This window comes from Cyprinodon variegatus, unplaced genomic scaffold, assembly GCF_000732505.1.
Source record: "Cyprinodon variegatus isolate N-32 unplaced genomic scaffold, C_variegatus-1.0 Scaffold3, whole genome shotgun sequence".
Lineage (NCBI taxonomy): Eukaryota > Metazoa > Chordata > Actinopteri > Cyprinodontiformes > Cyprinodontidae > Cyprinodon > Cyprinodon variegatus.
In genome coordinates this window covers 325,281-336,552 of record NW_015150456.1, presented here as the reverse complement: position 1 = coordinate 336,552, position 11,272 = coordinate 325,281, and the positions used below count along the sequence as shown (strand labels likewise).

The 11,272-nt window shown below is 43.4% G+C and overlaps 1 protein-coding gene across 1 annotated transcript in view; it reads right to left on the bottom strand.

Moving 5' to 3' along the window:
• Window positions 1–507: 507 nt before the first annotated feature.
• The window catches only part of efnb2 (ephrin-B2), a 33,678-nt gene continuing 22,913 nt past the window's right edge, over window positions 508–11,272 (bottom strand). Inside the window, exons 3-5 of the mRNA XM_015371358.1 lie at window positions 6,263–6,355; window positions 4,883–4,981; window positions 508–2,833 (exon numbers count right to left, since the gene is read on the bottom strand). Coding sequence (XP_015226844.1) covers window positions 2,418–2,833; window positions 4,883–4,981; window positions 6,263–6,355 — 608 coding nt within the window. The 3' untranslated portion in view covers window positions 508–2,417. The remainder of the gene's footprint in view (window positions 2,834–4,882; window positions 4,982–6,262; window positions 6,356–11,272) is intronic.

Genomic DNA, 11,272 nt, shown 5'->3' with positions numbered 1-11,272 from the left:
GCACAAATATGCAGCAGTCGGTTTGGCAACTTTTCTTTTTTTTTTTTAAACCAAATTACCATGGAAACAGTGCAAAACGGGAGGAAGTGGGGAGGACACGGGCTTTCCATAGAGCGCTAGCTAAAATACATAGCAAAAAATTCAAATTTTATACAAAACATCTTACTTTAAGAGTTTATAAAAAAATGTTTGCTTTTTTTAATCGGGTTCTGGTCACTATTTACATAAGCTATTTACCAAAAAAGTAGTATGCTCTGTTTTACTGAAGTGTAATTCACTTTTTCTTTTTTTATTTACTTTCCTACAAAGGTGAATAAGGCTATTGTAACAACCCAGGATCCATATACAATACAAACATTAATGTATTTACAGGTTCTTACCTACAGAAGTACGGTGCAAATTTACTGAGTCGAGTGACCAAGGGCTGACCATACGAGCAAGGCATTTTACAGTCGCCTGAGGTGCTTCTCTCCAGCCGCCCGCCGCCGTTTGAACGGCGGGGGGCTCAGGCCGGCGGGCGGCGGCCATTCGGGCGCTGAGAAAAGGACGCCAGATTCAAAGAAACTAAGGAGATTGTCAGATTCTGCCGCAGACAGAAAGCAACTAAAAGCCATTTTTTTCTGTTTGTGTTTGTCTTTTTTTTCCCCTCCCACACCTTTAAACATCGGTCCGGTTCTCTTACTGATGCTTTTTTTATTTAATATATCTTCACAGTTTGTACTACGGCACGTTGTCGAAAAACAGAAGAAAAAGAACAAAACAGAAGAGAAAACAGACTGGTGTGACGTACTCTTGCTAGTTTTTTGTCATGTTGGTTTGTTGTTACATCTCTCGGTTGTTAAGAACACTTTTTTTCTTCTTAGAATTGATTAAAAAAATAAATAAGAATTGCATATTTGCAGATTTTGTAGCCTCTCAGAGGCACAAACCTCAGTTAATAACAAGGCTTGGCTTTTTCGGTGAAATTCGATGCTCATGGATGGATGAGGATGGAAGCGATGGGCTGACTGATGCTCGGGGGGGGGGAGGCCGTAGAGGATCTAAGCCTGGAGTCACTGACGCTCACATGACCAAACACACATGCATGGTGAAGGTGGAGGGTGTGTATGGAGAGAGATCGGGCACACTGGGTGATTGTGGGAACTTTTATTCCTTTGGGAGAAACAGCTACTCTGCACGTTATTTTGGGGATAACTGGAGCCGGATCCAGAACTTTCCTTCCGGGCCGAGCGGCTTCACAGATATCAAATCATCAAAACCTAGATTGCATAATGTGCACTTATACCCCTTATATATTAAAGTTAGTTTCTTCTTCTTCTTCTTCTCCACGCCGCCTGACAACACCTGTGCTCTGTGTCTATCATAAATAAATTTTATCCTCTTATTTTTGTAGTTTTTTCATCATTTAATGTCCTTTTTTTTTAATGTACATCTATTTGAAGTGAACAAAAGAGAAGCAAAGACTCACGAGAAGGAAACGCTAATGAAGGTTTAACTGATGCCCGTGTGCTTTACAGAAAACAGAACAGGAGAGCACCGGTCAGGCTGAATTTTGGGCCCTTCGGGTACCCTTAGTTACAGTACCTAGAACCGTTTCAGCCGGCTACCCTAACCTCCACCAGGTCTTACAGCAGTAAGGCGAACTGGAGTCCCGTCTGCGGACGTCGCCGCGTCTCTTTCTCTGCGTGGAGGAGCTAAAGTAAGGAGTGTTAAAAGTGCTGCGCTATGTAAGATACAAAAAAAGTCCTCCTCTCTGCAGGGTCCACCTCCTCCGGTTTGAACTGAGTCGCTGCAACGCGTGACGTCCGATGACACGCCAGACAATCGGCAGGGGGGGGGTAAAAAACCAAACTATCTGCACTCCAACTATGCCGGAGTATAAAAGCAAAAACAGATACGAACAAAACCGGGAGAGATGAGGAACATAAACAGAAGCCGCCGTTTTCTCTAAAACCTTCAAGTAAAAAAGAAACGGGTGAGAAAACGGAGCTGAGGATGAGGAGAGATGATGCGGTCGACGACAGCGGTGAGTCCGTCTCTGTGAGTGTTTGTGTGTGATGGGAGACATGTGGGTGGAGAGGTGACGGGGTGATCGGAAAAAAAAAATAGTCCCAGAGAGGAAATCTCTCTGCTTCCAGTCTGTGTCCGCCATAGTTCCTGCTTCACCCACTTCCTGCTGCGGTAGTCCCTCCCTCACGTCCATAAATCCATCCACTCGTTAGCAGAACGCTGACGGCGAGCGTCGGCTGCTTCGCCGCTCTGCGACCGAACAGCAGAAACTCAGAGAGGAAACGACTAGCGACGAAACAACAGAGGAAAGGAGGAGGGGTGGACAGAGAGAGGAAAGGCGGGACGGCCGGTTGGCGTCCCCGCTCTGTCCGTGGATCGTCGGGTTCCTGCTTCCCCAGGTCTCCACCTCAGACCTTGTAGTAGATGTTGGCGGGGCTCTGAGGAGGCATCTCCTGAACGATGTAGACGGGGTGTCCGTAGTCCCCGCTCACCTTCTCGTAGTGCGGGCAGAAGACGCTGTCAGCAGTCCTGAGCGGGATGATGATGTCGCTGGGCTCCGAGCCGTTGTTGTTGCCGCCGCCTCCGCTCCGTTTGGGCGTGGCCAGCGTGCTCAGCGACAGCGTGGCCGTGTGCTGCGGCGAGTGCTTGCGGTGCCGCCGTCGGTACTTCAGCAGCAGCAGGACCAGCATGACGATGATGACGATGAAGATGACGCTGCCCGAGGCGATGCCCACGAAGATGGCCACCTCGGAGCCAATGGCGCTGGACGACTTCCCGCCGCCGCTGCTGCCGCCTCCTCCGCCGACGTCTGTGTGGGATTTCCCTGGAAGAACGGAGGAACAGATTCAGGAACCAGAACGACACAGAAGTGATCCGAACTCCGAGTCGGATCAGGAACAACAAGCCCGTTTCATCCTCTCCTTTCCCTAAACTTGTCCCTCAGAGCCGCTGGCAGAGAAAATGTTCCTGATCCTTCAGATTCAGCCTGCAGACGACTTCAACCTTGAAGGCAGAGCCATCAGAGGCTGACAGCCCATCCTGGCAAACGGCTCTCAGATAAATTGCATTTTGAAAGACATAAAAAGTAACTGGATTTTCTGGCTAACAGCCCCAGAGGGGAGAAAATAGAAATATTTGATACGGTCATGAAACATCAATTATAGAAGGCAAGCTGTGCTCTGACTCCCAGCGATGGAGGCTCTGGTTCAGATCCAACACTAAAGGGAAGGAGAGCGCTGCTCTGCCTGGGACGGGCCGGATTACTGCGTCTGCCGGACCTCCCAGCGGGACTGAAAGTGCTTTAACCGCTGGCTGGATGGATGGAGGGACACCCGAAGAGAGGACCCCTCTCTTATTGAAGGGGGGATTATGCTGCCTGCAGCTCTCTGAGGGACATATGCTCCGCTAGCAGCAGCGACTGAAGGACCACCGGAGGAAGCTAACGGCTGCAGATCTAACGGATCCAAGGATCCATGTTAAACAGACTTCTGACTGATTTAGACCAAAAGATTCAATAATGTTTGGTTTAATAGATCAGGATTCATTAATGCAGCAGCTTATATTATTATTATATTATTATAACATAAATCTTTTTTTCCCCTTGATTTGAACAGGCGAGATTCAGATAATTTACCTTTACACGGAGAAAATTATCTATAAATGAATAAAATGTCTTAAATTAAGTGTGTTTACCCTTAATTTAAGCAGGTAAATAAGATTATCTGCCAATGGAATTATTATTTTTACTCTTAGAGGAAGATCATTAAATAATATTCAATTGAAATAAGACAATCCAAGTGTTTTTTTTTCTTTAAGCACTCTAATTTATTTATACGGAAGAGGATTAGGGCCACTGGAAAAAAAAAGTTTACTGATTTAAAAATTTTATTTCAGTTTAGTAAGTCTGACTTTTTTCGCAGAATTCTGACTTTATTCTCAGAATTCTGACTTTTTTCGCAGAATTTTGACTTTAATCTCAGAATTCTGACTTTCAGCTCAGAATTTTGACTTTTTTCGCAGAATTCTGACTTTTTTCGCAGAATTCTGAATTTTTTTTATCATAATTCTGACTTTCATCTCAGAATTCTGACTTTTTTCGCAGAACGTTGACTTTAATCTCAGAATTCTGACTTTCATCTCACAATTCTGACTATTTTCGCAGAATTCTGACAATAAAAAAGTCAGAATTCTGAGATGAAAGTCAAAATTCTGAGGAAAAATTCAGAATTCAGAATTTTTCCCATACTAAACTGAAATAAAATTTAAAAATCAGTTAATTTTCTTTTTTTTTCCAGTGGCCCTAATCCTCTTCCGTACTTTTACTTCTATTTCAGAGCACAACTTTATGTAAAGTTAAGTCCTGACTGTCGGGTATAAAATAATCTGAATCTACAGGTTAGGTTTTTTAAAGATGGCTGATCAGCCAGAGGGGCACCAGGAAAATCAGCTTCATTTTGTTTTTAGTTATTGTTTTTTCAGGGGACTGTTTATGTGGATCAGCCTCAGTTCCTCCCCTGCTTGTGATTTTCTTACTGAGACATTTTTTCAGCTGCGATCTAACAGCAGAGATAGAAGCGAGCGAAAGGAAGCCGCTCGGCCTCAAACAGGCAGGTTCTGGGTGTGGAGGACGGCAGGCAGCAATCAGATCGGTTTCCTGGAAATGTCACCTAAACGACGGGTTAAGGCTGAAATGGGAGCAGCCTGGAGACACCTTAGAAGTCCTTGAAGGGCCAGAGATGCCTTTCACTTTTACAGGTAACATTCAATTACCGGCTGATGATTGGCTGACACATTTTGGCCTCTCACTCTAAAAACTGTTTCTAGAAATCCTGCACATAACCAAAGGATGTGAGTCTGACAGAGACGGCCTCACCAGGTTGGTCGGGAACTTCGTTCGACTCCCTGTTGTCATCGAGAGGTTTGTAAGGTGTTCTCGTAGGGCTGTCTTTGGGTGAAACAGGGTCAGAGGGATCTGAAAGAACCAGAAAACACAGATCAGCAGGGGAAACTCAGGACTCCTCAGCTCACATCTTTATGTTTGTGCAGAAACAGCCGAATGGAAAAGACACCAGAAGCCTTAAATTGGCGACTAATCGGATCATCTCAATCATAAAGACGTATTTAGGGCGATAAATCAGCTGATATTAGCGTTTTCTTTCTCCTATTGCTATCAGCCGATACGTGCATGCGTTCTCTAAAGGTTATCCTCCTGCAGCAGTCTAGATTCGGCCAAGAAGGTGAGGAAGTGGGGGCGAGTTTGTGCAACAACGGAGGGGCATGAGGGCCAAAAAGAACGGGGATTCAGGTGGAAAAAGTGTCCTAGCGTTCTCGCGCACCTCGCTCTTCTAGCTGCTCCATCTTCACCAGTCGTTTTCCATAATGGCGGTCATACAAACAAAACTAGCCGCTAAGGTACCAAATGGGAAATACGGATGAGTAGAGCAGATGTAGGCATATCTGCGTTAACTGGGACACACGCAGACGACCTGGATTATAAACCCGCATTAATTCATCAGTGTAATTAGCACTGTTGATGAAATATGTTCTTTACTTAAAAAATAATGGAACACCAATCAATAGCTGACATGGTGGTGGCAGCATCATGCTATGGGAAAGGTTTTTCAGGGTGGAATTCGGCAATAATGGCGTTTTTTTTTACCCATTTAAATTGATTAAATAGGATTTAAAAATATATATATATATATGGTTTTGACAAAAGAGAAGATGCCAAATAACAACGGGTGTGAAAACTTTTCTAATCTTCATCTAAGAACACATTTCTCTACTGATTGGAAATAAACACCACCAGATCCAGATCTCAGCTTAAGCTCACAAATATTGAGATTTATGAGCTGTATCTCTGCAGCAATCATCAGAAGATTGGTGTTCAGGAGCAGTCCGGGGGCGTGGACACCTCTGAGGGACATGCACGATCCTCTGAGGGTCATGCACGTCCCTCTGAGGGTCATGCACGGCCCTCAGAGGCGTGCACATGATGAAGCTACACCAATGGTAAATCTTCCAGGAAAATGATGCATCAATTCTAAGTCATCTAAACTAGATTAGCATGCGTGTAGGGAGGCGTGTGAGAGCAGATGCACCCTGTGCTCGTGTGCATCAGGGTTTGCTGGATTACATTTCCTGCCCCCCCTCCCCACCGGGTGTCATGGAGACGATGGAGCAGCTCGCCGCACCGCCTCCTCTGACCTTATTCAGAGTTTTCTGCACTGCGGCCGTATCTCAGGATACTCACTCTGTCCCACTTTCATGACTATCTTCATGGACTTGGTCTTGCACACCCCTCCCTCCTGGTTGTCGATGCCCTCCATGGTGCCGTTGGACGTAGCTGGAGGAGGAAACGGAGAAGAAGAGGGTCAGAACGGGCCACAGACACAGAACCATCAGAGGAACAACAGGGCCTCCCTCTGAGGAAGGATATGACTCACTCCCCTTTAATAAAATCACCGTCCGTCACCTCGGCCGCCTCTCTGCGGCGGAATATTTCACATCCCTGAAGTCAATTAGCCTGAGTAATTGTGACTGTAATATGTCTAACTGCGCTGACGGGCCTTATGAAGGAGGCTGTTAGGGGAGGCGGCGCTGACGGCAGACATGCTGGCAGGCTGCGGGTGGATTCAGCGCTTTATCGAGCATTAGCGCTAACGACACCCAGGAGAGCGCCGGGCGCTTATTAAAAAAGACGTTTTGTTTTTTTATTGGAAAAGCCTTAAAACGCTCGGCAAGCGATGAGCCGACGAGACAAAGAAAACAGATGCAGGTAAACAGGAGATGAAAGGCAGCGTGATTGATGATGTCGACGAGCATAATTCAATTCCTTCAACCCAAACAAAAACATGTTTTTCTCCCGTCCGTTCGGCTGAAGTTTATCTTTGTCTGCCGCCATTGTGAGACAAACTGGGTTTGGAAGGATTATTCTGAACAGATAATGATGGCGACATGAACCCCTCAGCATTTCTACCAGAAATAGGTCTATATCCATAAACTGGCTCCTCTATTTAATGGAAACATTTTCTATTTGAACAGGTGGAGGGAGGGGGGGCAGGCTTTTGTAACTAACTTTTTGCAGCTGAGCTATACTGTAAATGTTTCCAAAATAGGTTAGAAAACAATCCAGAGGACTGTTTCCAAGTTTGAAGACGTTTCGCTTAGAAACAGCATTGCGTTCTATAAAGCCTTGAACTCAACGCTATTTCTGACATTTTGAATTGAAAAAGCTTCCTGGATGGGAAGCGATACGTCCTCAAATTTGGAAACAAGGTCCAGTGGATTGTTTTTTCACTTTTTTGGAATGGAAATGACCTGGAAGTCTGAGAATATTCACCTGTATGCAGTGAGTGGGGAAAAAGAAGCTAAGAAAAAGACTTTAAATAGCCCACATGGTGCCAATATGGCCGCCTGGATCTCCATCATCTCTAAAATATTTGCGCTTCACTTTTCCTGCATGGCGTTTGGTACAGCAGTTGGTCTGGTTCTGCTTTATGGTTTTCTAGAGGTTTCAGCTGCGCACTTTCAAAGCAATGTTTACATCACAAATAATGAGCATTTGTTGAGTAAAGTGTGTGAATGCTGCATGATGAAAGTGTAAACTGGTAGAAATATGCTGAACTTTACAGCATAAAGCAGAAAATAGAAAGAGTTCACTAGTTTCCTAGAAAAAGAGCAGATACAAGCTCAGGTTGACAGCAGAAGCGCTGCTGAAGCGTGAATTAGAAGAAAACAGAAATGTTAAACGTCTCTCCTAAAAAGCTGAATATTATGGAAGCCCGTTTTAAGCATTCTGTAAAAAAAAAAAGAATTACTATCTCAATATAATGAGATAACTTTTTTTTTTTTTCTTACTGAGTGGCGGAAACGGGCTTCCATAGAATATTGCTAAACCTGACAGCAGCTAATAAAGTAGCAAATAAGGGTGTGGGAAAAAATCGTTTTGGCGATATATCGTGATTTTTGGCTGCCTTATATAATATCGATCTTTCAGTTCCTTGTATCGATTTTTTAAAAACAAAAAACAGTTTCACCTAAAACAATGAGGCAAAATGGGCTACCTCTGCACCGCCACTCTGGCAGATGGCGCTGTGGAGCCCTTTGCTGTGCGGCGCAGCGCCATATCTGTAGTCGAGGCGATCACAGTGGAAGACGCTGATTGATTTAAACAACCAAACAACATGGATACCAAAAAAAGTAAATGATCAATACCTTCTGATTAACAAATAAAGCACTCGCTTTTTATATATTTATTTAATTTTGACAACAGGGAAAAATATCGCAATATATAGTTATATTATAGTATCGTAATAATATTGTATCAAAAACCTCACAGTTGGTCACTTTATTTATTATGGTTTTTCACATTATTATTATGGCAAAATATACAATTTTAAAGAGATGTTCAAATTACAAAAGGCATGTAAAGGCAAAATGATCTATTTTGCTCTGATCTGCTGTGTTTCATCCACTGGATTCTGGAGTATTTCTGGAGTGTTGCTCTTATTTTGGTAGCAGAATAACTCCAGTAAAGATTTATTGAAGTACGCATACATTTTTATAGCCTGCAGGTTTAAACAATTACTACAAAAAATGCCTTTGAGTTACAAAAACATTTGGTTTTCCTTTGGGTTTGATAAAGGATTTTTGAATTTGATTTAACTTTAGGTGTAGAATTCTGAAACAGATTTACTAAGAAGATGTCAATGAAGAATAGGTGGAGGCAATAACTCACTCTGATTAAAACTCATCATCTGGCACATTTTACTTCTACGGAAGAGGATTAGGGCCAGTGAAAAAAAAAAAAGTTTACTGATTTTAAACATTTTTTTCCAATTTTTCTCAGAATTCTGACTTTTTTCTGACAATAAAAAAGTCAGAATTATGATTTTAATCTCAGAATTCTGACTTTTTTGCCATGATGTTAAACTGAAATAAAATTGAAAAATCAGTTAACTTTATTTTTTTTTCAGTGGTCCTAATCCTCTTCCGTATACTTCATAGGCGTCGTTAATTAGATTATTTTTTATAGAAATAGGTTCCTTTCCGTGTGCAGGTGAAATTTTACAGAGATCAGATTCATTTCCAGCTCATATCTGACTCATAAACTGATGAATTGAATTCAGGTCAAAAGGTAGCAGCAAATAAAGAAGAAAGGTTGGATTTATTTATTTTTTATAAAGTTTTTTTTAAGGGAGCCCTGAAGTCAATGTGAGAGAAGGAGGAGGATGAAGGAGAGGAAACGAGGAGAGGAAACGAGGAGTTTCCATGTGTGACAGTAAGCAGGATGAAGGCATCGTTCCTCCTCTCCATCCAGCTCCATCTCTCTGCTCTGCTGCTGCCTCTAGAGGTCAGATGGTGGAACTGCATCCACATTAGATCATGTTTGGGGGGGGTTGTGGTCTATCAGGTCAGTAACACAGAGGCTAACGAGCTGCCAGAGCTTAGAGGCCTGGCTTTCTGCCAGCGCTTAGCGCCCCCCCCTCCCCATCCTCACCCTTTTACTCCCCTCTGCTCCCCCCTCCCCCCTCCTATCTCGCCCACCTTGCAAACCTCACCTTGTTCCTGCAGCAGCCTCTCCAGAACCAGCCTTCTGACTCGACCCACTTCATAAACATGCAGTTTTCCTCCCCCCTCCCTCACCCCCCTCCCCTCCAGCTACCAATCATTTTGATCTGAATCCTCTCGCTTCAGTGAGACGCTGATGTTAGTGGACATGGAGAGCATGTTAACGAGGGCCGGGCCCGGCTCGGCTGACCTGCAGCAGAGACCCAGAAGCACATTACAGACAAAGCCGCTTAAAGCCCCCCCCCCTTAGTGTGTTTGTGTGTGCAAACACGCGTTTTCTTTCACAGACCTGTTAGCGTAACACTAAGCCCCCTACAACCCTGCAGAGATGCCCTCAACATCTCCATGCTGTTTACGTTGCTCAGAGAGGAAGAGGAGGAGGAGGAAGGTTTACGCTCGGAGATGGGAACGGGTCAGAGGTCACGTGGTGGGAAAGAAAACATTTCACATGAACTCCTCCTCTTTGGAGCACCGAGATAAAAACAGAGGCTTCTGTCTCTCCACAAAGATCAACTTTTCCTGCTTTGTAGTCCAGCTTTCCTTCGCATGCAGGATAAAACCCGGCAGGCAGTCGGTGCCAAGGCTGCGGTCCAGGCGGGCCTGACTGGGATTTAAACAGAATGGGATTGTTGAATCGGCTCAGGCCGGCTGAATGACTCGGCCCTCCTCCGTCCAGTCAGAGTTAACCGACTAATCCCAGGCAGGCCGGGCTCCTTCCAGACCCTCGCCGTCAGATTTAGGTAGAGAGGATGGAGGAAGGCGAGGATGAATAAAAAATGACGCATTTTTCAGCCTTCAGTGGTTCTGAACAGGAAACGGCTGGTTGCACATCGACCCGTCACATCTAAGCAACCAACCAACACGCAGCTCCCAGTTTGGCAACATCAGTGTTTTCCTAAACAAAACAAACACTATGATCCGAATCTTTTTTACGCAGCTGACCGGTTCTGACGGAATGATCTAATTACATCATGATCTAAATGTGTTTTAGTCCAGATTTCTATTTTAGTTGCAGATCATGAGGACCAAATGCTTCTTTATTCCCACAGCAATAAAAACTGGAGCAGGAGGGAAAAAAAAAACACCTAATGTCCATAAATGAGGAAAAAATCTATTATTATTATTATAGTTTGAGATTTTTCATTCTAGTTTAATTTGATTAAACTGTAACCATTTATTTATGTTTCCTTCATTTTTAGGGTTTGGAAGTTTTTATCTGCTTTTACTTGTATTTTATTATTTATTAAGAATGTGTAATTTTTGGGGAAATTACAGCATTTAAAAGTTTAGAGTTTTGTTACTATGAAATTATTTATATATATAATAAGAGCTAAAAGTTAAAATTTTTAAAATATGGTTCAATTAAATTGATGTAAACTGAATCCTCTATAAAAAAAAAAAAAACAGATAATCACTTCAATGAATGCTGCTTTGTCTTAATTAGGTCCGTCCTTTTAATTCGAGGTTTTAGTTTATTTTATACTATAATATTATATTATATCTAGATAGCAGTTTTTTTCTAAAGTTTTAGTTATTTATTATAAACATGGCATAAAGGCGTGTTAGCAACCAACAATGATCACAGCTTTGCAGAAGCACAGATAAGCATCCTGAGGCGCTACAGTAGCAGCCATTCAAAATGGCCGCTCCCAGTCAGACGACAGCGAATGGCAGCAAAATCCCCTCCAAC